Source organism: Hyaena hyaena, unplaced genomic scaffold (assembly GCF_003009895.1).
Source record: "Hyaena hyaena isolate Hyena2069 unplaced genomic scaffold, ASM300989v1 scaffold_88, whole genome shotgun sequence".
Taxonomy (NCBI): Eukaryota; Metazoa; Chordata; class Mammalia; order Carnivora; family Hyaenidae; genus Hyaena; species Hyaena hyaena.
Window position 1 is genome coordinate 2,032,494 of NW_024080720.1, and position 21,025 is coordinate 2,053,518.

Consider the following 21,025-nt stretch of genomic DNA (forward strand, 5'->3'; position numbering starts at 1 on the left):
CAGGCGTCTGACCTCCAAGCTTGTGCTCACTGTTACTATGCTAAGGGCCTCCACTGAGAGGTGATGAAATATAGGTGAGCTGATGGACTCATTCATTCAGTAAATATTTACCTATTATGCAGCCTGGTGAGCAGGACAGATAAGGTACCTGTCTTTGTAGCACTTCCACGCCCTCACGCCTTGGCTATCAGACAGGACAGCATCAGAGCCCCCTTGCTGTGGTGGTTAGGGTTAGGGCTAGTTACGGTCCCTGCTGTAGTAGGCAGACTTCCCGACTTGGTTAGGCGGGGCCTGCAGGGGTCCATTTGGGCTCATGCATTTCTCCTTCTTCCTTGTGTAAAAATCACTGCCAATCTGAAGATCAGACAGCTAGGCTCTGCCTCTCTCTCTGCCTCCTCCTCTCTATCATCCCTGGCCTTCTTGGTCACGGCCCACACAGTCACCGAAGAGTTCTTTAGTTTGCTGGCCCATAGCCTTCCTCTACACCCCAAAGATGCCACCAACATTGGTGTCTCCAGTGTCACCTGCTACCGCACACAGCCCCGACCTATACTGTAATCAGCTCACAATTACCTAGGCCTGCCCAAGTAACCCCAACTAAATCATGCTTGGTTGGAACCCCATCCTTCTGCTGCTCCAAGAACGGGCTGCTGAGGTCACAGGTGCCTGCCTGCTTCTCCACAAAATTGCCTTTGGCTGCCTGGAGTATCCCATGCCCTCCTGCTGTGACTGACTGACAGGGGAACAAAAGACGGGCCCCTTTGCCTTAAGGTACAACCTCTGGTACAACTTATGCTGAGGAGTTTCTCACGCTTCACTCCCCCCACTTCTCTCGAAGAGTTCATCCCATCGCTGAGCAAGAATCCCTGCCTCAGGCTCTGTTTTTAAGAACCTACCTGATCTAAGGCACCCTCTAATCACGTTTTCATCAAATGTAGCCTTAGAAAACCCGACTGCCTCGTGGCGAAAGGACTCCATTAGAAATGCGTGCATCATAAAATCTTTGGTTTGCTTGGTGACCCCTTCACGCTTAGCTGTTCCAAGGCTCCCAATTGGCAAGATGGTCCTAAATTCATAGCACAAGTGATTGCTTGTCACTGTAGAAACCAACCCAAGCTACTGAGGGTGTGAATGAACCCTCCTTTATGCTTTATGTTTCGTACAACTGTACATTTCCTTGGAATGTACATTGCGTCTGTCAATTATGATTGGATTCATAGTCATTTCTCATGCAAATCAACTTGATTTGCATAGGCAACCTGCAAATGAACTCACATAAATCATTTTTGTGTGTGTGTGATGATATGAATATCACACATTGTAGAAACTGTATAAGATTCGGAGAAACAGAAATAAGAAAAAATTCATTCATGGTTCCACTTAGAAACAGAGCATCTCCATTAACATGCCTATATGTTTTAGTGGGCTACTATGCTGAAATATTAACAATGTTTTCCCCTCCAGAGCTTCATTTTCCCTGATAGCCCTTCTATTCAGGCGAGGTTGCTCTGAATTTATTGCCTTAGAGAAAGGATGAGGAACAGAAAGAAAGAAAAGGAAGCATCTTTTAGGTTTTGAGTGCTTGAATAGGGCAGGAACCTAGCCCTAAGAGAATAAATGAGGAGGATGGAAAAGTGGAAAATTCTCCCCGCTTCCTCCCTCCCCGGGCTCAGAGAGTAAGATACGGCACCTTCCTCAGCCAAAGACATGACCCCATGAAGCTTTGTGGGATCAAGGGCAGAGGGGATTTGTGTCTGGCTTCAGAGTGGAGACGCTCTATCCTGTGTCTGGGCAGCGGGGGTGGGGGATGGTTAGGGAGGTTCCCACTGTCTAGTGTGATGTGGAGGTGGGGGAATATTTCCAGATATCTGAGGGGGAGTGGGAGAGAGGGGAAGGAGAGAGAAAAGTGGGGGCGGGGGGAAGACTGCTCAGAAACAAAGAGGAACAATTGCAGCAGAAACCAGTAAGCATGAGAGACAGGACCCAATGGCATCTCAAGAGATGCCAGGTGGGACGGATGATATCAAGGACTCAGTGTCCCCTTGCCTCCTGGCATTATGCAAACTCGATGGAACTTAACCCCACCCTGGAGAAAAGCTAGGAGAAACCAGACAGAGCTGAATTTCTTCCCCCTGGCACAAAGAGAGCTTAAAATAAAATGTTAAATGGAGTTATGTGTTAAACAGAAGTGAAGTTATGTTTCTTCTCCATACCTCAATTTGTGCTCTTAAATGCTCTGCTCCTAGACAAATAGACATAAGCCAATAGCCTTTCTCCATTCTAGCAAAAGAGTGGAGAAAACAGAAATAGTGACAGGAAAAATATTCCTACCACAATAGCAATAAAAAGAAAATGCTTAGGAATAAATTTAACTATAAAGGCACAGGGCCTGTATGAAGAAAATGATAAAGTCTTATGAAGGATATAAAACAAAATGTGAACAAATGGAAAGCTGTGACCCTGTGTAGGAAGATTTCATGTAATTAAAATGTCAATTTTCTCCTAATTAGTTATAAGTATAATGAAATTCTATTAACTCGGGGCTTTAAAAACCTTGCCTAACATAAAGATGATATGCAAGAATAAATGCTTGAGAATAGTTGAGAAAAGTGTGAAAATGAAGAGTGATGGGAAGGGGGCTTATGTTACCAGATATCAGAAGATACTGTTAAACTATAATATCAATATAATTTTAGCATGGGAATTGACAAGTAGATACATATATGGGTTGGATCAAATAGAGAACCCATAAATATATATCATTGTAAGTGAGAGTTTAATAAACGACAAAGATGATATTTTAATTCAGTGGAAAATTTATGAAGTGCCTCAGCATAATTATCAAGAAGCAAGTAAATCTTTATGTCTCTTTCTCTCTTTTCCCCCTCATTCTTTTTTACTCTCTCCCTTTTTCTGCCTCTTGTATTTGCCTTTTTAAAAATTGAAGTATGGCCCACACACAATGTTACATTAGTTTTAGGTGTACCACACAGTGATTCAACAGCTCCTTACATTATGCTATGCTCACCACAAATGTAGCTACCATCTGTTACCTTTCTCTTTTTTTTAAGATAGATTTTATTTTTTATAGCGGTTTTATTTATTTATTTTTTAATGTTTTATTTATTTCTAGGAGAGAGAGAGAGAGACAGCGTGAGCAGAGGAGGGTCAGAGAGAGAGGGAGTCACAGACTGAAACAGGCTCCAGGCTCTGAGGTGGCTGTCAGCACAGAGCCCGACGCGGGGCTGGAACCCACGAACCGTGAGATCATGACCCAAGTGAAAGTCGGACGCTTAACCGACTAAGCCACCCAGGCGCCCCTTTATAGCGGTTTTAAATTTACAGCAAAACCGAGTGGAAAGGCCAGAGATTTCCTATATATTCCCTGCCCCCACACATTCATAAGCTACCCCTATTATCAACATCTCCCACTTTGTTACAACTGATGGACCTCCGTGGACACATCATTGACACCCAAGGTCTACGGTTTACGTCAGGGTCCACTCTTGAGTTGTACATTGTATGAGTTTGGACAAATGTATAATGATACGTATCCACCATTAGAATATGATACAAGGCATTTTCACTGCCCTCAAAATCCTCTGTGCTCTGCCTGCGCATCCCTCCCTCCTCTCCAATCCCTGGGAACCACTCATCTTTTTGCTGTCTCCATGGTTTTGCCTTTTCCACAATGTCATATAGTAGTTGGAATCATAACAGAGTAGGCAGCCTTTTCAGATGGGCTTCTTTTCCTACTAGTATGGTATGCCTCTAAGGCTCTGCCATGTCTTTTTTTTTTTTTTAATGTTTTATTTATTTCTGGGAGAGACAGCATGAGAAGGGGAGGGTCAGAGAGAGAGGGAGACACGGAATCTGAAGCAGGCTCCAGGCTCTGAGCTGTCAGCACAGAGCCCAACGTGGGGCTCGAACCCACAAACCGTGAGATCATGACCTGAGCCGAAGTCAGACGCTTAACCGACTGAGCCACCCAGGCGCCCCTGCCATGTCTTTTCGTGGCTTGATAGCGTCTTTCTTTTTAGCAATGAATAGTATTCTTTTGTCTGGATGTAACACAGTTTATTTATCCATTTACCTATGGAAGGACATCTTGATTACTTCCGAATCTCTGTAGTTTCGAATAAAGCTGATATAAATACCCATGTGTGCAGGCTTTCGAGTGGATCTTCTCGATTTCTTATTAAAATATATGAAATTTACAGAAAGTATACAAATCATAGGTTACACGGTGAACACATCTATTTAACCAGTACACAGACCAAGAAACAGAACATGACCAGGAACCCCACAAGGTTGCTTGTGACACATTCTAAGAGTAACCTCTATCCTGAGTTACAACACCATAAATTAGTTGTGCTGATTTTTGATATTTATACAAATGGAATCATACAGTATGTTCTCCTCTATGGCTGGCTCTTTTTTCAATTAAAAAATGCATTGTATTACATTGCACAAATTGCCACAATTACTATTATGGTAATTACTGCTATTACTATTATATGAATAGTAATTATATGAATTACTGGTAATTGCCCTTGATGGGCATTAGATGTTTTTCCTACCAGTTTTTGGCTATTATGCAGTGCTATGAATGTTCCTGCACTTATCTCTTAGTGACCGTATCTGCGCGTTTCTGTCAGCTATTTACTTAAGAGCAGACCTGCTAGATCATAGGGATGCATGCATGTTCAGCTTCAGTAGATTTTGCTGAGCAATTTTTCAAAGTGGTTGTACTAGCTTACATTTGGTGCTGCTGGTTGTAGAGGGAATTTCCTTATGCAGTAAAGAAAATATGGAACTATAAAAGAAAAAAAAACAGATATATTTAAAATATATAAAAAAGATAAACTTTAGAAAGACAAAAGATACCATAAACAAACAGCAGATTAGAAAAATATTGGCAAGACGGAAGACAAACCAGGATTAACATCTATACTACAAACTGCTCCTATAAATTGGCAAGAAAAAGACAAACAACCAAAAATTATGCAAAGACTATGAATAGGAATTCACATAAGATCAACTCCAAACATGTGAAAATGTGCTCAAAATCATGAGCAGTCAGAGAAATGCAAAAATGGGATTTTTAAAAAGTAACACATATATCACTTTATGCCCATAAATTTGCAAAAATTTAAAAGAAGGCTAAGTAATGGCAAAATGTTGATAACTGCCAAAGCTGGGCTGTGAGTATTTGGGGGCTCACTATACTATTGTATTTGTTTTCAAGATGTTTCAAAATGCCCATAATAAAAAGACGTAAAAAGCCTAAACAAAGAAAAATAAGAAGGCTAATCCTATTGCTGCCAGGGATCTCGGGACAAGCATACTCTTATATGGGGCTGGAGGAAATGGAAGTTGTTTCAGACTTTTGTGAATGCAATCTGAAAACTATTTAGAATAAAAAATGCAGGGGTGCCTGGGTGATTCAGTCTGTTGAGCATCTGACTTCAGTTCAGGTCATCATCTCATGGTTCGTGGGTTCAAGCCCCTCGTGGGGTTCTGTGCTGACAGTTCAGAGCCTGGAGCCTGCTTCGGATTCTGTGTCTCCTTCTCTCTCTGACCCTCTCCCACTCATGCTCTGTCTCTCTCCCTATCAAAAATAAATAAATATCTAAAAAAGTTTTTTTAATAAAAGATGAAAAAATGCATAGTCCCCTTGGCCTGGAAAACCCTCTCCGGGGGATCTTTCCCATAAAAATAAAATATTTTTCAAAGTTTAATTATTTATTTTGAGAGAGAGAGAGAGAGAGAGAGAGAGAGAGAAAATGAACAGGGGAGGGGCAGAAAGAGAGGGGGACAGAGGATCCCAAGCAGGGTCCATGCTGATAGCACAGAGCCCGATGTGGGGCTTTAATTCATGAACTGTAAGATCATGACCTGAGCTGAAGTCAGACGCTTAACTGAGCCACGCAGGTGCCCCCAAAATAAAATATTTTATATAAAAAATATATAGAGACATAGTTTAAAAGGTTTCTAATGGTAGAGGTATAAGGGTATTTATTGCAGCATTGTGCTTTGTGCAGATGAGTAGAAACAAAGTATGTACCTTTTGAGAAATGGTTGACCTGATTACAGAACATCCACCCATTAGGGTAATATGCAGCCACCAAAAATAATAGAATATATTTGTTAATTTGGGAAGACTTTTATGTTATGTTAAAAATAGCAAGATACAGAAAAGAGCATTATAGGAACCTATTTTCGTAAAACCTTGTGTGTGTGTATATGTAAATTATTTTATACAAGCATGGATAGAAATATAGAATGCAATGTATTGGTTTGTTGACAAAGAGTCTATGGTATACTAAAGTGTGTATATTTGTATATTATACTAATAAAGGTGTAAAAGTGGCAAAAAGGAAAAGAAAAGCTGCTCCTCCCAAATGGTTTGTCTATTCTATTTATGAAAAAGTCAATGTACATATGTGAGGTGTGTACACATTCATACGCATATAAGTCCTTGCCCAAGCAAAGTAGCTGTTTGTATACTATGTAGACCAGTGTTAATCCCCAGGTTTCCATATTCTGTTAGTTCTGCCCTTAATATTTCAGCAAAACAGAAGTCCTCCCCTCATCCCTTGAGAATAAAAATAACAATACAGATGACTTCTTGCTTTGCATATATGAACTTACTTAATCTGTTAACCAACTGGTGAGAGAGTCTTCTTCTTTCCATTCTACAGATGAGCAAAGTTTCAGAGAAGTTAAGGAATTTGCCCACATTTACAAAGCTAGTAAATGAAGGGGCAGTGATTGAAACCTAGCTCTGCTGGACTCCTGAGTCCCAGAACGTAACCTCTGTGTTGTGCTTCCTTCCCTCTATGCTTTCCTTGATGTGTTTTTCAGGGGGTTCACCTTGTCTGGATCAAGGAGCCACGGGGACAGCCGCGCCTGTTATGATCTGGACAGAAGGAGTCCTCATTGCTCATCGCCCAGCTAGCTAACTGTCAGACCACACCAGGGTTTGAGGTTAAAGCCCCCGCTGGGATTCCTCTGCGCAAACTTGGTACCCCTATTTCCCCTGGGAAACTTGTGGCCCCAGATCTCCTCTGGGGACTCACCCACGCTCAAATAGAGTGCTTGGTTATTTGTCTATCTCCTCCCACCCTGGGTCATGAGCAACCCCACCGTTTACAGCGGAGAGAGGCAAGTAAGCTCTCAGGGCCGGGTTTGGAAGGAACATTCTGTCGGAGCCTTCCGTCTTTGCCTCACGAGAGGCCTCTATCGGTAGCACTTCAGACTGTAGGTTTGTGATTCCATTTATGGGACCTGCAAAAGCAGGCACAGTAAGCCGTGCGGTTGAAGTCAGAGGACTGGTTACCCACCAAGGAGCTGAGGAAAAGAGGCTAGTGACAGCCAGGAACCTTGAGTTCCGCTTGAGGGGATCTGGTCATGCTGCGTTTCTCGATATGGGTGGCTGATTGCAGGGCACCCATTTTTTTTTCATGTTTCTTAATTTTTGAGAGAGAGACAGAGCACAGTGAGGGAGGGGCAGAGAAAGAGGGAGAGAGAATCTGAAAAAGGCTCCAGGCTCTGAGCTGGCAGCACAGAGCCTGACGCGGGGCTCAAATTCCCCAGCCAGGAGATCATGACCTGAAGCAAAGTCCCACACTTAACCTCCTGAGCCACCCAGGTGCCCCTGTAGTGCACTCCTTCCTGTATATTTCATGCGTGCGCTGGAGTGGTTCATGAGAGCTCGTTGTTACATCTCCCCAAATTTTGTGAGCTGCCAGTTCATCACAACCATTGTCAAAAATTGAATTGTATAAACCTACAATTAAATACATTATATTTAAGACAGATGTAATAAAGACTGAAAACTCATCACTTCCTAATGACTTTACTGTTCTCTCTGTTCTTGAGATGTTCACATCCATGGTATCTGCATGATGCAAGACCCATGTAATGACTGCTCCTGCACACTGCATTCCGACTCCACGCTGGGTGACATCGCATCAGGAGCTTGAAATGGGCCATAGTGGCAGAATTTACACCATGGAAGTCAGCAGATGCTGCAGAGCAAGGCTTGATTGATTATGTTGTTGATTGCCTGGCTTGAAGAAGGTGAGGCGAATGCTAATAATGCAGGTTACATTTAAAAGTGCTTTGTGTCTGGGAATGCCATACAAGAAATCCAGGAGATACTCGTCTAGTCTTGGAAACCTATGATCTGGTTCAGGAAAGATGGTGTTCACATCATGGAAGAATGAATGAAGTTCCAAAACATGTCTTTGCTGTGTTACTTTTCACTTCCTTGTTGTTAACGTAAATTACAAATCAACCAATGTGCACTTCAGAACCTCATTTGGAAAGCCGGTTGTTGAAAGTTTACCAGGACGTGGCTGGTTATACTTCTGTAAAAGGTTAAAAACAAGCAGAGAAGCAGACCTACGGATCAGTGTGCCCTTCTCGTCAAAGTGTGATGGGTCTCACACATAGTAGTTTTGTTTCATTTTCTTCACAAAATATAAGAACATTGGGGGAAAAATGTTAATTTCCCCCCAAACCAAAACCTAGACAGAAGCAGCGGGCTCACCCATCTTGGAAGTCTTTGGAAACAACCGCGAAGAAGCACCTGTCAGGTCCTTACCTGAGCGTGGGCTTCTCTTAAGAGCTCACTGGTAAGGAGTTCTTGGACTATGGCCAGGACAGTTCTTAGAGTTAAGTGTTCTTGTCTACTACCTGACAAAAGGCTTGGTTTTAAGTCTTTCCGTTACCCTGAGAAAGGATGAAGGGGAATGGCGGCCTGTAGGAGAGTCCAAGACCCCTTTCCACCCACGTTCTCCCTGTGAAAAGGTTTTGAAGTTGACTTTAGGCCTCATCACTTTGCTTTTGTTTTTTTCTCACTGATGGCTTTGAATAGTTCTTCTGGTCTCCGTTGAGACAGATGTGGTGGTAAAAAGATCTACAGCTGCTTCCTGCTGTGTTTGTGTGTGTATGGGTGTGTGTAAGTGTGTGCACATGTGTGTGTTATAGGTGTGCATGTATGTGTATGTATGAATGCATGTGTGTGTGAGTGTGGTGCGTGTGCACGTGTGTGGTTTAGAAGAGTTGTTTCCAGGTGGATACAAGTCCTTTGCCCCTGGAGTCATCCTTCCTCATCATTAAAATCCTGAGCTTGAGGGGCACCTGTGTGGCTCAGTCAGTTAGGCAACCCACTTTTGGTTTCTGCTTAGGTCTTGCTCTCACAGTTCGTGAGCTGGAGTTCTGCATTGGGCTCTGCACTGATAGCATGGAGCCTGGTTGGGGTTCTCTCTCCCTCCCTTTCTGCCCCTGCCCCGCTCTCTCTCTCTCTCAAAAGAAAGAAAGAAACGTAAAAAAAAGAGAGAAGAAAAAATCTTGAGCATGAAAGTAAGGGTGCTTATGAAATCTACTTACAGCAGGGGGCAGTAGAGTGCAGCAGTTAAATATGTGGCTTTTGCACCGGCTTCAACCAATCTTTCCCACGCACTTGCCTCTCTCAGCCAGAAAGTTTTTGTTTTTTGTTTTTTTTAAAAATTTTTTTTGTTTTATTTATTTATTTCTAGGAGAGAGAAACAGCGTGAGCAGGGGAGGGTCAGAGAGAGAGGGAGGCACAGAATCTGAAACAGGCTCCAGGCTCTGAGCTGGCAGTCAGCACAGAGCCTGACGCGGGGCTCGAACCCACGAACCGCGAGATCATGACCTAAGCGAAAGTCGGACGCTTAACCGACTAAGCCACCCAGGCGCCCCATCAGCCAGAAAGTTTTTGAACATGCACCCTCAAATGTATGTAAAATTATTGATAACTTACATACATAATTCCCACCCTAAATTAGAAACATATTTGTTATAGAATATAACAAATTGAAATTAAAAATTGAGGAAATAGTGGAGCACCTGGGTGGCTCAGTTGGACAAATGTCTGAATGTGGCTCAGGTCATGATCTCGCAGTTTGTGGATTCTCTGCTGTCTGCGCAGAACCTACTTGGGATCCTCTGTCTCCCTCTCTCTGCCCCTTCCCCACTTGCTTTCCCTTTGTCTCTCAAAAATAACTAACTTTTTTTTTTTTAATTTCTAGGAGAGAGAGAGAGAGACAGCATGAGCAGGGGAGGGTCAGAGAGAGAGGGAGACACAGACTCTGAAACAGGCTCCAGGCTCTGAGCTGGCAGTCAGCACAGAGCCCGACGCGGGGCTCGAACCCACGAACCGCGAGATCATGACCTAAGCGAAAATCGGACGCTTAACGGACTAAGCCACCCAGGCGCCCCATAACATTTTTTTTTTTAAACTGAGGAGGAGTGACTATATGGCTCAGTCAGTTAAACATCTGACTTAGGCTCAGGTCATGATCTCACAGGTTTGTGGGTTCGAGCCCTGTGTTGGGCTCTGTGCTGACAACAGCCTGCTTCAGATTCTGTGTCTCCCTCTCTCTCTGCCCCTCCCCTGCTCATGCTCAGTCTCTCAAAAATAAATAAACATTTTAAAAATCATTTAAAAAATTGAGGACATGGTGACATTAACTTTAAAAAATGCTTTGTTGAGGTGTGATCAACCATGAGCTGCACATATTAAAAAAAGTGCACAATTTAATATGTTTTGACATATGTATATGCCTATAAAACCATCATGCAATCAACATAGTGAACATACCCATCATACACAAAAGCTTCCTAGTGTCCCTTTGTAATTGCTTCTTCCCACACTTCCTGCTCCTCCACACCCCAGCAACCCCCGAGCTGCTTTCTGTCACTATAGATTAGTTTGCATGTTGTGGAGTTTCATGGAAGTGGCATCAGCCAAGACGCACCTTTTTGTGGGGAGAGGAGTCTGGCTCCTTTTATTCAACATAATTATTTTGATATGATACCCATATATAGATAGTCATAGATGAAAAGCATTAGGGATGAAATATACTTTTAAAATCAGATTTTGTTAATAAAATACTTTCTGCTCTCAGACTGCAGAGGTTTGACTTTACATTCTGGATGCTAGACTCTATTTCTTTTTACGTTGAACTAAACAAGTTTTATAATTCAGTTTTTGAATAGGGAATACATTCACATGGTCTAAAACCTAACCAGATGAGGGGCACCTGGCTGGCTCAGTTGGTGGAGTGTGTGACTCTGGATCTCGGGGTTATGAGTTCAAGCTCCACATTGGGTATAGAGATTACTTAAAAAATAAATAAAATTAGGGGTGCCTGAGTGGCTCAGTCGATTAAGAGTCTGACTCCTGGTTTCAGCTCAGATTATGATCTCATGGTTCGTGGGTTTGAGCCCCGAGTTAGGCTGCATGATGACAGTGTGGGGACTGCTTGGGACTCTCTCTCCCTTTCTCTGCCCCTCACCTGCTCTCTTTCTCTCTCTCTCAAAATAAATAAACTTTGCTTGTGCTCTCTTTCTCTCTCTCTCTCTCTCAAAACAAATAAATAAGCTTTAAACATAAATAAATAAATATAATTTAATCCCCCAAACCTAACCAGATGAAAAAGTATAAAGTAAAAAAAAAGAAAAAAAAAGTATAAAGTGACAAGTCCCCCTTCACCTGCTGTGACCCACCCACTCAAGTTGCACTGTGCCCTCCCACCTTCCAGGTAACCACTTGTGTTGGTTTCTTAGGTATCTTCAAGGTTTATTTATGCAAATATGAATGCATATGCGTACATATATTTATTTTGTATTCTCCAACTTATTACAGGAAAGATAGCATGTTTGTTCACAGTGATACACACTGTATTGCACTTTGCTTTTCTCATCTGATCTAGCTGGGTCATCTCTCCACATCACTTTATAGGAAGTCGTCGTCGTCGTCGTCTTCTTCTTCTTCTTCTTCTTTCTTAATAGCTTCCCTGTGTTTCATAGCTTGGTACTTTATTTAACCTGATGGACACTTGGGTGGTTTCCAGGGTTTTTCTGGAAAAAACTGCTGCATCCAATAACCTTGCCCATGCCATTTTACAAGTGCCCCACTGTCTCTGTAACGTGAATTCTTAGAAGGTGAATTGCTGGGCCATGGGTGTACACATTTGTAATGCTGATAGAGAGTCTCCCTATAGCCTCAGCAATGTTTACCCAGCTTTTGGGTTTTTTCCAAACTCAAAAATGAAAAACGGTATCTGAGTGTAGTTTTAAGTGGCATTTGTCTTCATAAGACTACAGTTAAGTTGGATGCTTAGTTTTTAAAAGTCTTGCCAATTGTGATGATTTCACATCATTACCTAGTATCTCAAGGCCTGAAGCATGCAAACTGCCTGGCTTATGTAGTTTTCTTGAGTTTTCCATGAGAATGGAGATGTGTATAAGTGTTTAGATTTTGACCCATTGCTTGCATCAAACCTATGTTTTAACTTATTTGAATCCAATTATATACCCAGAAATGAGGAAAACTAATAGTTTAAATTCTGTTGTCAGGAGATGAGGAAGATTACCCGTCAAAGGGGATACAGTGATTTTTCTTTCATTATCTCATTATCTGACAGACATTATTCAGTTAGATGTATGGATTACCATGCAAGTTTGTAGACATAAAACCACATATATTGCGTTTGTGGTAATGGATAGCTTTCCCTGCACTTGCTTTTTGAATTGCATATTGACTTAAGAACTCAACTTCCAGCTTAAGAGCAGTCTATTGTCCTGGATGAGAGTGTCTGTTTGCCTTAATTCTTATCATGTCAGAATTACATGGTAGGATGGGACAGTATGCTAAATCCTTTGCTTCATGCCTTCCAATGCCAAGGGAGAACTTGCTAGTTTATCTGCCTGAGGCCAACTGGCCATGTACATCTGCTGTGGCCTCTTCTCGTTGAGGGAGAGCAAAGGAAGGCATGGAAAACCCTTTGGGGATGCGTGCCTCACCTGTAATTTTTACTTTGGAATAGCCCTTAGAGTCCCCACAACAGGTGTGGACCTAGGGAGTCAGGTTTGCTGCAAAGTGACCAAGACTCCTTGGCCTCAGAGTGGACCAGGCATGGATGCCTGACTCCAGCTAAGCCAAGTAGATCTATTCTCCTGAAAATCTGAACTGATGGAAGGAGAGTTTGGGAAGCAGTGGAACTATGAGATACTGTGAGATCCAGGCCAGAGCTGGTGCTGTGGAACACAAAGTCAAGGGCAAGTCTAAATTATGGAGTAGACAGGCACCGGGAGCCTTTTAGAGGATGCTCATCTGCAAAGGGAGAGAGAGGAATACCCAGAAAGAGGAAGGCAGGGGTGGAGAATGGTCTGCCTCCAGAGGGAGCTGGGTAGCTGCCTATTCTATGTTTCTATGAGAGTCCTCTGATCCTGACACTAATACTCCTTTTCTTTACTTATTTAATGCCATTCCACAAATCCTGAGCATTTGGATTATAAATATATGGGCCACTTATACATTGGGGATGAAAGCATAAAATCATATACAGCAGTCCAGGGAACACAGTCTATTGGAGCACAATTGGGCTCTATCTCCTCGGATTAAATATTCACATGTTCTGTGACGGAGTGATTTCACTCCTTCTGCACCAGGAAAAGCTCCTTCTCCCCAAGAAAAGCTCCTGAACAATCGACAGGGTTGTTCATATCAGCATTGCTTTCCAGACCCAAGTCCGGATACCCCTCAGTGGGAGAGTGGATGCATCAACTGTGCTATAATCACACCGTGAGTACTGGTCAGCAGCCCACACCATGAATTTCAAGGACCTGTCACAACACGGGGGAACATCAATGGCATAACAGGAAGTGAAAAAGCACAAGGCTGGGACCGTGTTTGTTTGGTTCTCGGCTCTGACCCCCTCATAGGGACACGCCTGCTCAGTAACTATCGCTCACATGAATGAGTAGGAGGAACAGAGCCTGCGTGGGGAATTGTCGATTAAACCACCGGAGGGCGGAGACACGGTGGCCTCTTCTCCTCGCCTTCTATTGCCCACCCCCTTTGTCCTTTCCTTCCACTCTCCACGCCCACTTTCCCCCACCCCCCATAGATGACCCAGTCCTATTTTTTAGATTTGCTGTAATTTTTCACTGACTCTAGATCCTTGGACTCTGATTTAAATAGCCTGAGGTTGGGCCCCTAGCATCTGGCATTTAAAAAAATAGCAGGTGAGGGGCGCCTGGGTGGCTTAGTCGGTTAAGCGTCCGACTTTCGCTTAGGTCATGATCTCACGGTTCGTGGGTTCGAGCCCCGCGTCGGGCTCTGTGCTGACTGCCAGCTCAGAGCCTGGAGCCTGTTTCAGTCTGTGACTCCCTCTCTCTCTGACCCTCCCCTGCTCACGTTGTCTCTCTCTCTCTCTCTCCTAGAAATAAATAAAACATTAAAAAAAAAATAGCAGGTGATTCCAATGTGCTGCCAGGGTCACACAATTCCTTTCCTGGGGGTGTGGCTGTGGTGTTGTTTTTTTGTTTTTATATGGGCCTGTGTTAAAAACTCAGCAAATGAGAACTAAGGGCAAGTCTGCTGGGAAAGGCTTCTCAGACAGATTCCTTTCTCTTAGGAGGCACCCCCATATATATCCACATATGTTTCTGCCTAAGCAACTCTGGGGGATTCGCGCGAAGGAGGAGGCATCACTGGTAGCTGCTAGAAATGACTGCAGCACAGGGGCTATCAGGAGAAGCCTACTATTGTCCAGGAATGCCAGTGTTGCCCCAGATGCCTCCAACCCTTGGGGTGCCCGAAGGCCATGGGGTTCAGGGGAGAGAGGGGGAGCGTGGTCTCAGCCTAGCTCTGAGTCACACTTCCCTGCTGGGCTCCGTACAACCTGAGCTCAGAGGTGCAGGAAGTTGCCCCTCTGTGGACGCCACGTCCTGCATCTGCCTGCAAGCATGGGATCCAGTGAGGGCATCATGTACCCTCTCCATTGTCTCTCTCTCCTCCAGTCGTACCTGCCTGCTGCCCTGCTCACTTCTCTGTTCCTTAAGGTTCCTGTCTTGGGCCCTGTTCCCAGGAAGCAGAACCAGAGACAGGGATTCCTGTTTGTGTGATTTATTAAGAGAGTGAAGGAAGCAGGATGGGGCAGAGAATAACAGTCAAGACAAGAACATGGTCTCAGCTGGGGCATCTGCGTGGCTCAGTTGGTTAAGCATCTGACTTCGGCTCAGGTCATGACTTCACGGTTCGAGAGTTCTGACCCCAAGTCGGGCTCTGTGCTGACGGCTCAGAGCCTGGAGCCTGCTTCAGATTCTGTGTCTCCCTCTCTCTCTGCCCCTCCCCTGTGTACTCTCTGTCTCTCTCTCAGAAATGAATGAACATTAAAAAAATTTTTTTTAAAGAACACAGACAGGTCTATTTGCTCAAGTAAGGTCTATGGCTGCTTTTGCCCTACAATTCTGCAGATGAAATTCTCCCCTTTAATTTTTTTTTAAGATTTAATTTTTAAGCAACCTCTACACCCAACGTGGGGCTCAAACTCACAATCTCAAGATCAAGAGTCACATGCTCCACTGACTGAGCCAGCCAGGGGCCCCAACATCTTCCCTTCAAATGCTTCCCTCACAAAGATGTGGCCGGGAATACTGTGAAGTTGATTTAAACCCTACTTGTGTGCATGAAGTAGGAATGGGTCCTTGTGTAGTGCTTTCCTCTAGGCTTGTGATGATACTGTGTGGGTGGGAGTTGTTAATTACTCTCTGGCCTAATTTACCTTAGAGGAGAGCTGACTCAGGGATTAAGGCTGGAGAAGCTTTTTCCAAGATCAACATCCCCAACTGGCCTGAGGTGATTATTGCAGATCCCAGGGACTCTCAGCCCCTCCTGGGTTCAGAACCTAATCCTTACTCACAGCTGTGGACAGGAGTGGTTGCTGGGCTTCATTAGGAAGCAGTGTGGTTTCCCCAACGCTTCAGTCCTTGGGGGGCATCTGAAAGGGAATCAAGCCTTCCGTATGACAGTTGTGCCGTCCCTGGTGTATCTGAAAGAGAAGTAAGCACTTCTTAGATCAATATTTTCAAGGCTGTTCAGATCCAAGCCTCTGCCTGGAGGCTACGACTGGGGATTCACTACTTTTCCAGCTTCTCTCTCTCCAGGGTGGCTATGAACTTGAACCCTTGTAATAAATAGCTTACATTTTTTTCTTCTTGGAAATTTGTGTAAATGTGTTATTATGACGGGGGAAGATGGGATAATGATAGATTTAAAACTGGACACCTGTGGTGCCCATTCCTTTACAGCTGAATTTCTCAATCCTTTTTTCATGACTGCCCTTACTTAAGGAGTCTTTTTGGACTATTCTTCGCAATCATGAAATTTTAATACCACAGATATCCTATATATCTATTTATGCACTATATGTAGATCTGTTTTATACATAAAAAGAATAGGATTTTTTGCCCCCTTGGGGGGGATATGTCCCCCACTGAGGATACGTGCTTTACAAATAGTTCATAGCCGCCCCCCGGCAGCCTCCACCGTGTAAAAGCAGGAAGCAGGCAGTCTAGCAGGTGCTTTGAGGAGTGTGAGCTAATCATGTACACTGTGTTTCACAAAGTGCTTGGCACATGGCAAGTGCTAGAAAAAAGAAAGCTTTTGTTGTTGCTGTTGTTGCCATTATTATTATATTAAGCTTGGGTCACAGTGATGTTTGTAACCCCCGTCTCTGGACTGTGGATTCCCATGGTGCTTGAGGGCTGGCCAGAGGTCCAAGGTATTCCAGGCTGGAACTTCCACCAAAGGCACCACCAGGTACATAAGGACGTGGACCAAGCCGGATGGGGACTGTGCCCAGTGGACAGGCTGAGATGCCCCAATTACACATGGGACCTGGGCTCCAGGTACAGCCAACGTAAAGGGGTCTAGTGGCCTCTTAAACTTCTCTTTTCTCAGAAGCTGGGAACTGGATTTCCAGTTAAATCTCCTGATTTTTAAGCACCGACTCCATTAAACATCAACAATTATGCTGTGTGGACGGAACAAAACACACGCAACCAAGTCATACTGGCTTGTCCAGGGTTAATCGCATAGCTGGGATTCCCATCCAGGTCTTCTGCATTCAGTGATCCTCCCACTCAACCCAGCTCCCCTCTACCGCTCACGACCCTCCTCACTGCACTCTTCTTTGGGGGTCCTCCAATGTCTCTTCTTCCAGGCCCTCCTGCCAGGGGAAGGGGCCCCAGGCTGGGCCATTCGGGGGTTGGGACGAATGGGTCCAGCTCCCTCTCACCCCTTCCCCCTCCCCGCCCCCTTCCCAGAAGGACGTGGATTCTGCCTGCGGATGATAAGGTTGGGACCCCCAGCCTTACTCACCGCGGGAGCTGTGAGTGGGGGCCCCGCCCGGGGGGACTTGGGTCGGGTGTCCGGCAGCGTGAGAACGCAGAGCCGGCGGGCGTGAGGCAGGCGGGGCCCCGGCGACCTCACCACCTCGGGACGAAACGCCCCGTTCGTTGTTCGCGCCGCCCCTCTGACCTCGCCACCCCGGGCATTGTTCTCTGTTTGCCTGGGTCGCGGGTGGGAGGCGAGGCACGCGGGGGTTCCGGAGCCTGGCTCCACGCCAGGCCTGCGGCCTTCGGCCCTGGGGCCACTGGGGCGGCCGCGCCCGCGAGCTGGAGGCGAGCGGGGCCGGACGGCTCAGCAGGCGCAGCCATGGGCTCCCTCGGCTCGCACGCCGCGCGCATCCCCGACGCGGACAGCATCCGGCAGGAGACCGGCTGTGAGCGCGGCGCCGGGTTCCGACCCGGGGACGCGGGGCGGGGGGGCTGGGGCGGCCCCGGAGGGCGCCCCGGATCGCAAGCGCGGGCACCCGGGGCTCCCGGCGTCCAGGTCTGGGGCCCGTCCGCGGCCCCGGGGCTTGGCAGCCCGGCGAAGGCAGGCGGCCAGGTGTCCTCGAGCCCGGCAGGGCTGGGGGGTGGAGAGGGAGGGGGCTGGCCTCGGCGCCTCGGGCCCCGGCCGGCCGGAGCGCGGGAACATGGCTCCGGGCGTCGTCACGCCCCCTGCAGCCCCGCCGCGCGGTCCCGGGTCCCCGGCGAGCGCCCCCTCCGGCGAGTCCCAGTTCCTCGGCCGCGGCCCGGGGCCGCCGGGGGAGGGTCCGGCGGCGGGTCGCCGACGCCCGCGCGTCACCCTTCCGCCTTGCGTCCCGCAGTCTCGCAGGCCAGTCTCCTCCGCCTCTACCACCGGTTTCGGGCTCTGGACAGGAACAAGAAGGGCTACCTGAGGTGAGGGGCGCCGGCCTTCGGACCCGCCACCTCGGCCTCTCTGAGCCCCTTCCTCTCTTTAACCCTCCGCCCCCGGTCTTTGCCCTACCCGTCCGTTTACTCGACAGCCGCGTGGACCTGCAGCAGATTGGGGCTCTGGCCGTGAACCCTCTGGGAGAACGCATTATAGACAGCTTCTTCCCTGATGGGTGAGGCCTCGCTGCGGGTGGGGACATGGGGAGAAAAACTTGGTTGGGGGTGGCTAACGGAGGCAGAGGAAGGGCCCAGGCCACCACTGCCTCTGCTTCATCCCCCCCACCCCAGGAATCTGCGACTGGATTTCCCAGGCTTTGTCAGGGTCCTGGCTCATTTTCGACCTGTCGATGATGAGGACCCAGGAATGCGAGACCCCAAGGAACCTGAACCCCTCAACAGCAGAATGAACAAACTTCGCTGTGAGTTTGTGGGGACCCACTCCTCCCCAAGCGAGACCCTAGCTACACTGCACCGGTGAGATGCCCCGGGCACCTCCTTCTCACAGCGAGCCTGTCTATAGAGGACCCCTCCTCCAGGGTGACCTTCTGCTGGAAGAGAACCAGGGAAAACCCACCTACCCTCTCCCCCCTCCATTCTCTTCCAGTCGCATTTCAGCTCTATGACCTGGACCGGGACGGAAAGATCTCCAGGCACGAGATGCTACAGGTTGGAAGGACGCAAGGCCAGAGACGTGATGTGTGGAGCGTGGGTGGTCCAAGGGAAGGGTTGTGGGGGTGGGGGGTGGGACAGATGACTGGCCCATGGTGGTCGCAGGTGACTGGGGTAGTCAGTGGGAGACAGGGATTGGGTGAGGTTTAGTTTGGAAATGGGACAGGGAACAGTTGGGTATGAGGTTCGAAATAGATTCTTTTTTTAAGTTTATTTATTTAGAGTCTGTGTGCACAAGTGTGATTGGGGGAGGGGCAGAGAGAGAGAGAGAAAGAGCTCAACGTGGGGCTTAATCTCACAAACCGTGAGATCATGACTTGAGCCCAAACCAAGAGTAGGTCGCTCTTCCCGGACTGAGCCACCCAGACGACCCAATAGATCAGTGCTTCTTAACTGGGGGGTAATCTTGCCTTCTGAGTGACCTTGAGGATATCTAGAGATATTTTTGGTTGTCACACCTGGGGGAGGGGACAGTATGACTGGCATCTAGTGGGCAGAAGTAAAAAATGCTGCTAAACATCTTTCAGTATGCAGGATAGCCCTCATTTCCCCCCACAATAAGGAGTTATCTGGCCCCAAATGTCAACAGTGCTGAGATTTAGAAACTCTGGAATAGATGTTGTGATGGGGGATGGGAAGAACTGGGAATAGTGGGGAGTTGTGGTGGGGGATGGGAAGAGGTTGGGTTATAAAGCTTGGGTTTGGGTCATGAGTTTGGGCATACTGTTGAGGTGAGTGTGGAATAGTGAGGGATGGGTGGGGGTTTGAGTGGAGAAGCAGTAGCGGAAACTGGGGGGGATATGGCGGGGAGTGAAGAAATGGATGAGGGAGAGATTACGAAATTGGGAGTAACATTTGGGATGATGTGGGCAAGGTTTGAGGGATTTGGCTGACTCCTTTTGTGTATGTCTGTGCCCTCGGCTCCTCCCAGGTCCTCCGGCTGATGGTTGGGGTGCAGGTGACAGAAGAGCAGTTGGAGAGCATCGCCGACCGCACGGTGCAGGAAGCGGATGAAGATGGAGACGGGGCTGTGTCCTTCCTGGAGTTCACCAAGGTCAGAATGCCCGTAGGCCTGGGGAGTTGACGTCAGGAGTCCCTAGGACAGATGGACATGGGAAAGGCAGTTGGAAGGAGATGGGCAGAAGGAGAGGGGTAGCCAAGGAAGGGTGTGGCTTTGGGGATGGGAGAGGAGGTTGAAAGCCTAGAGGACTGGGCTCTTGACTACCACCCATCCCCCCCCCCCCCCCCCCAGTCCTTGGAGAAGATGGATGTCGAGCAGAAAATGAGCATCCGGATCCTGAAGTGACCCCTCTTTGTGCCTTTGGCTGGTTTACACAGACCAGTTNCCCCCCCCCCCCCCCCAACAGTCCTTGGAGAAGATGGATGTCGAGCAGAAAATGAGCATCCGGATCCTGAAGTGACCCCTCTTTGTGCCTTTGGCTGGTTTACACAGACCAGTTCGACCTGGGATTTGTCTTCAGCCCTGCAGAGGCAGGTCCCCAGTAAACTGTATTCTTGTGTCTAAGCTAAACTCTATTTAGGGCCAAGGAAAGAAAGCTGGAGGAGTGTGTACTGAATAAACTCTAGCTCATTTGATCTCAGATTCGTGAATCAGCGATCTTGTGGTTGCAAGCCACTGAAAACCCAATTTATGGTGACTTAAGTAAAAAAGGAATTTTATGGACTTCATTCATTTAATTACTTCATGTAATTAAAAGTTTGAAAGTATCTTCAGAATACTGGAAAAATCTGGAGTATCTTCAGACACAGTTAGCTTCAAAGGGCTTCTGTGATGCCATCAGGACTCAGTTATTCCTCAATCAGCTTTCTTTTGTGTTTGCTTTATTCTCAGGACGGCTCTTTCCTCATGGGGGAGGACTCTTTCCTCATGGGGAGGATGGCCACAAGCAGCTCCAGGCTTCCACCCTACTAGCCTAGTGATCAAGTGGGAAGGGATTTCCTTTTCCAGTAATTCTAAACAAAGAGTGTCATTGCCCTATATGGGTTCTTGTCCCCAACACCAGGGAAACGGAGTGCTCTAATTGGCCTGGCCTATGTCATGTGCTAACTGCTAAAGCCAGGAAATAAAGCCTGAAGAGTCAGGGTGGGGTAAGGAGTAGTTGCTTCAAGAAAAATGAAGTGTCATGATCAGAAGAAGGGGAATGATGCCAGTCAGGCAAAACAAGAGATGTCCATTACTGTTAGGTTGACCCAATGGAGGGATTTTTGAAGT

At 46.7% G+C, this 21,025-nt stretch overlaps 1 protein-coding gene across 1 annotated transcript; it reads left to right on the forward strand.

Moving 5' to 3' along the window:
- Positions 1-17,539: 17,539 nt before the first annotated feature.
- Positions 17,540-20,108, forward strand: CHP2 (calcineurin like EF-hand protein 2). The gene is made up of 7 exons (XM_039234379.1): positions 17,540-17,606; positions 18,036-18,108; positions 18,216-18,296; positions 18,412-18,542; positions 18,728-18,789; positions 19,724-19,846; positions 20,045-20,108. Exons 1-7 carry the CDS (start codon positions 17,540-17,542, stop codon positions 20,096-20,098), a joined length of 591 nt encoding a protein of 196 aa, XP_039090310.1. The 3' UTR covers positions 20,099-20,108.
- Positions 20,109-21,025: the final 917 nt, after the last annotated feature.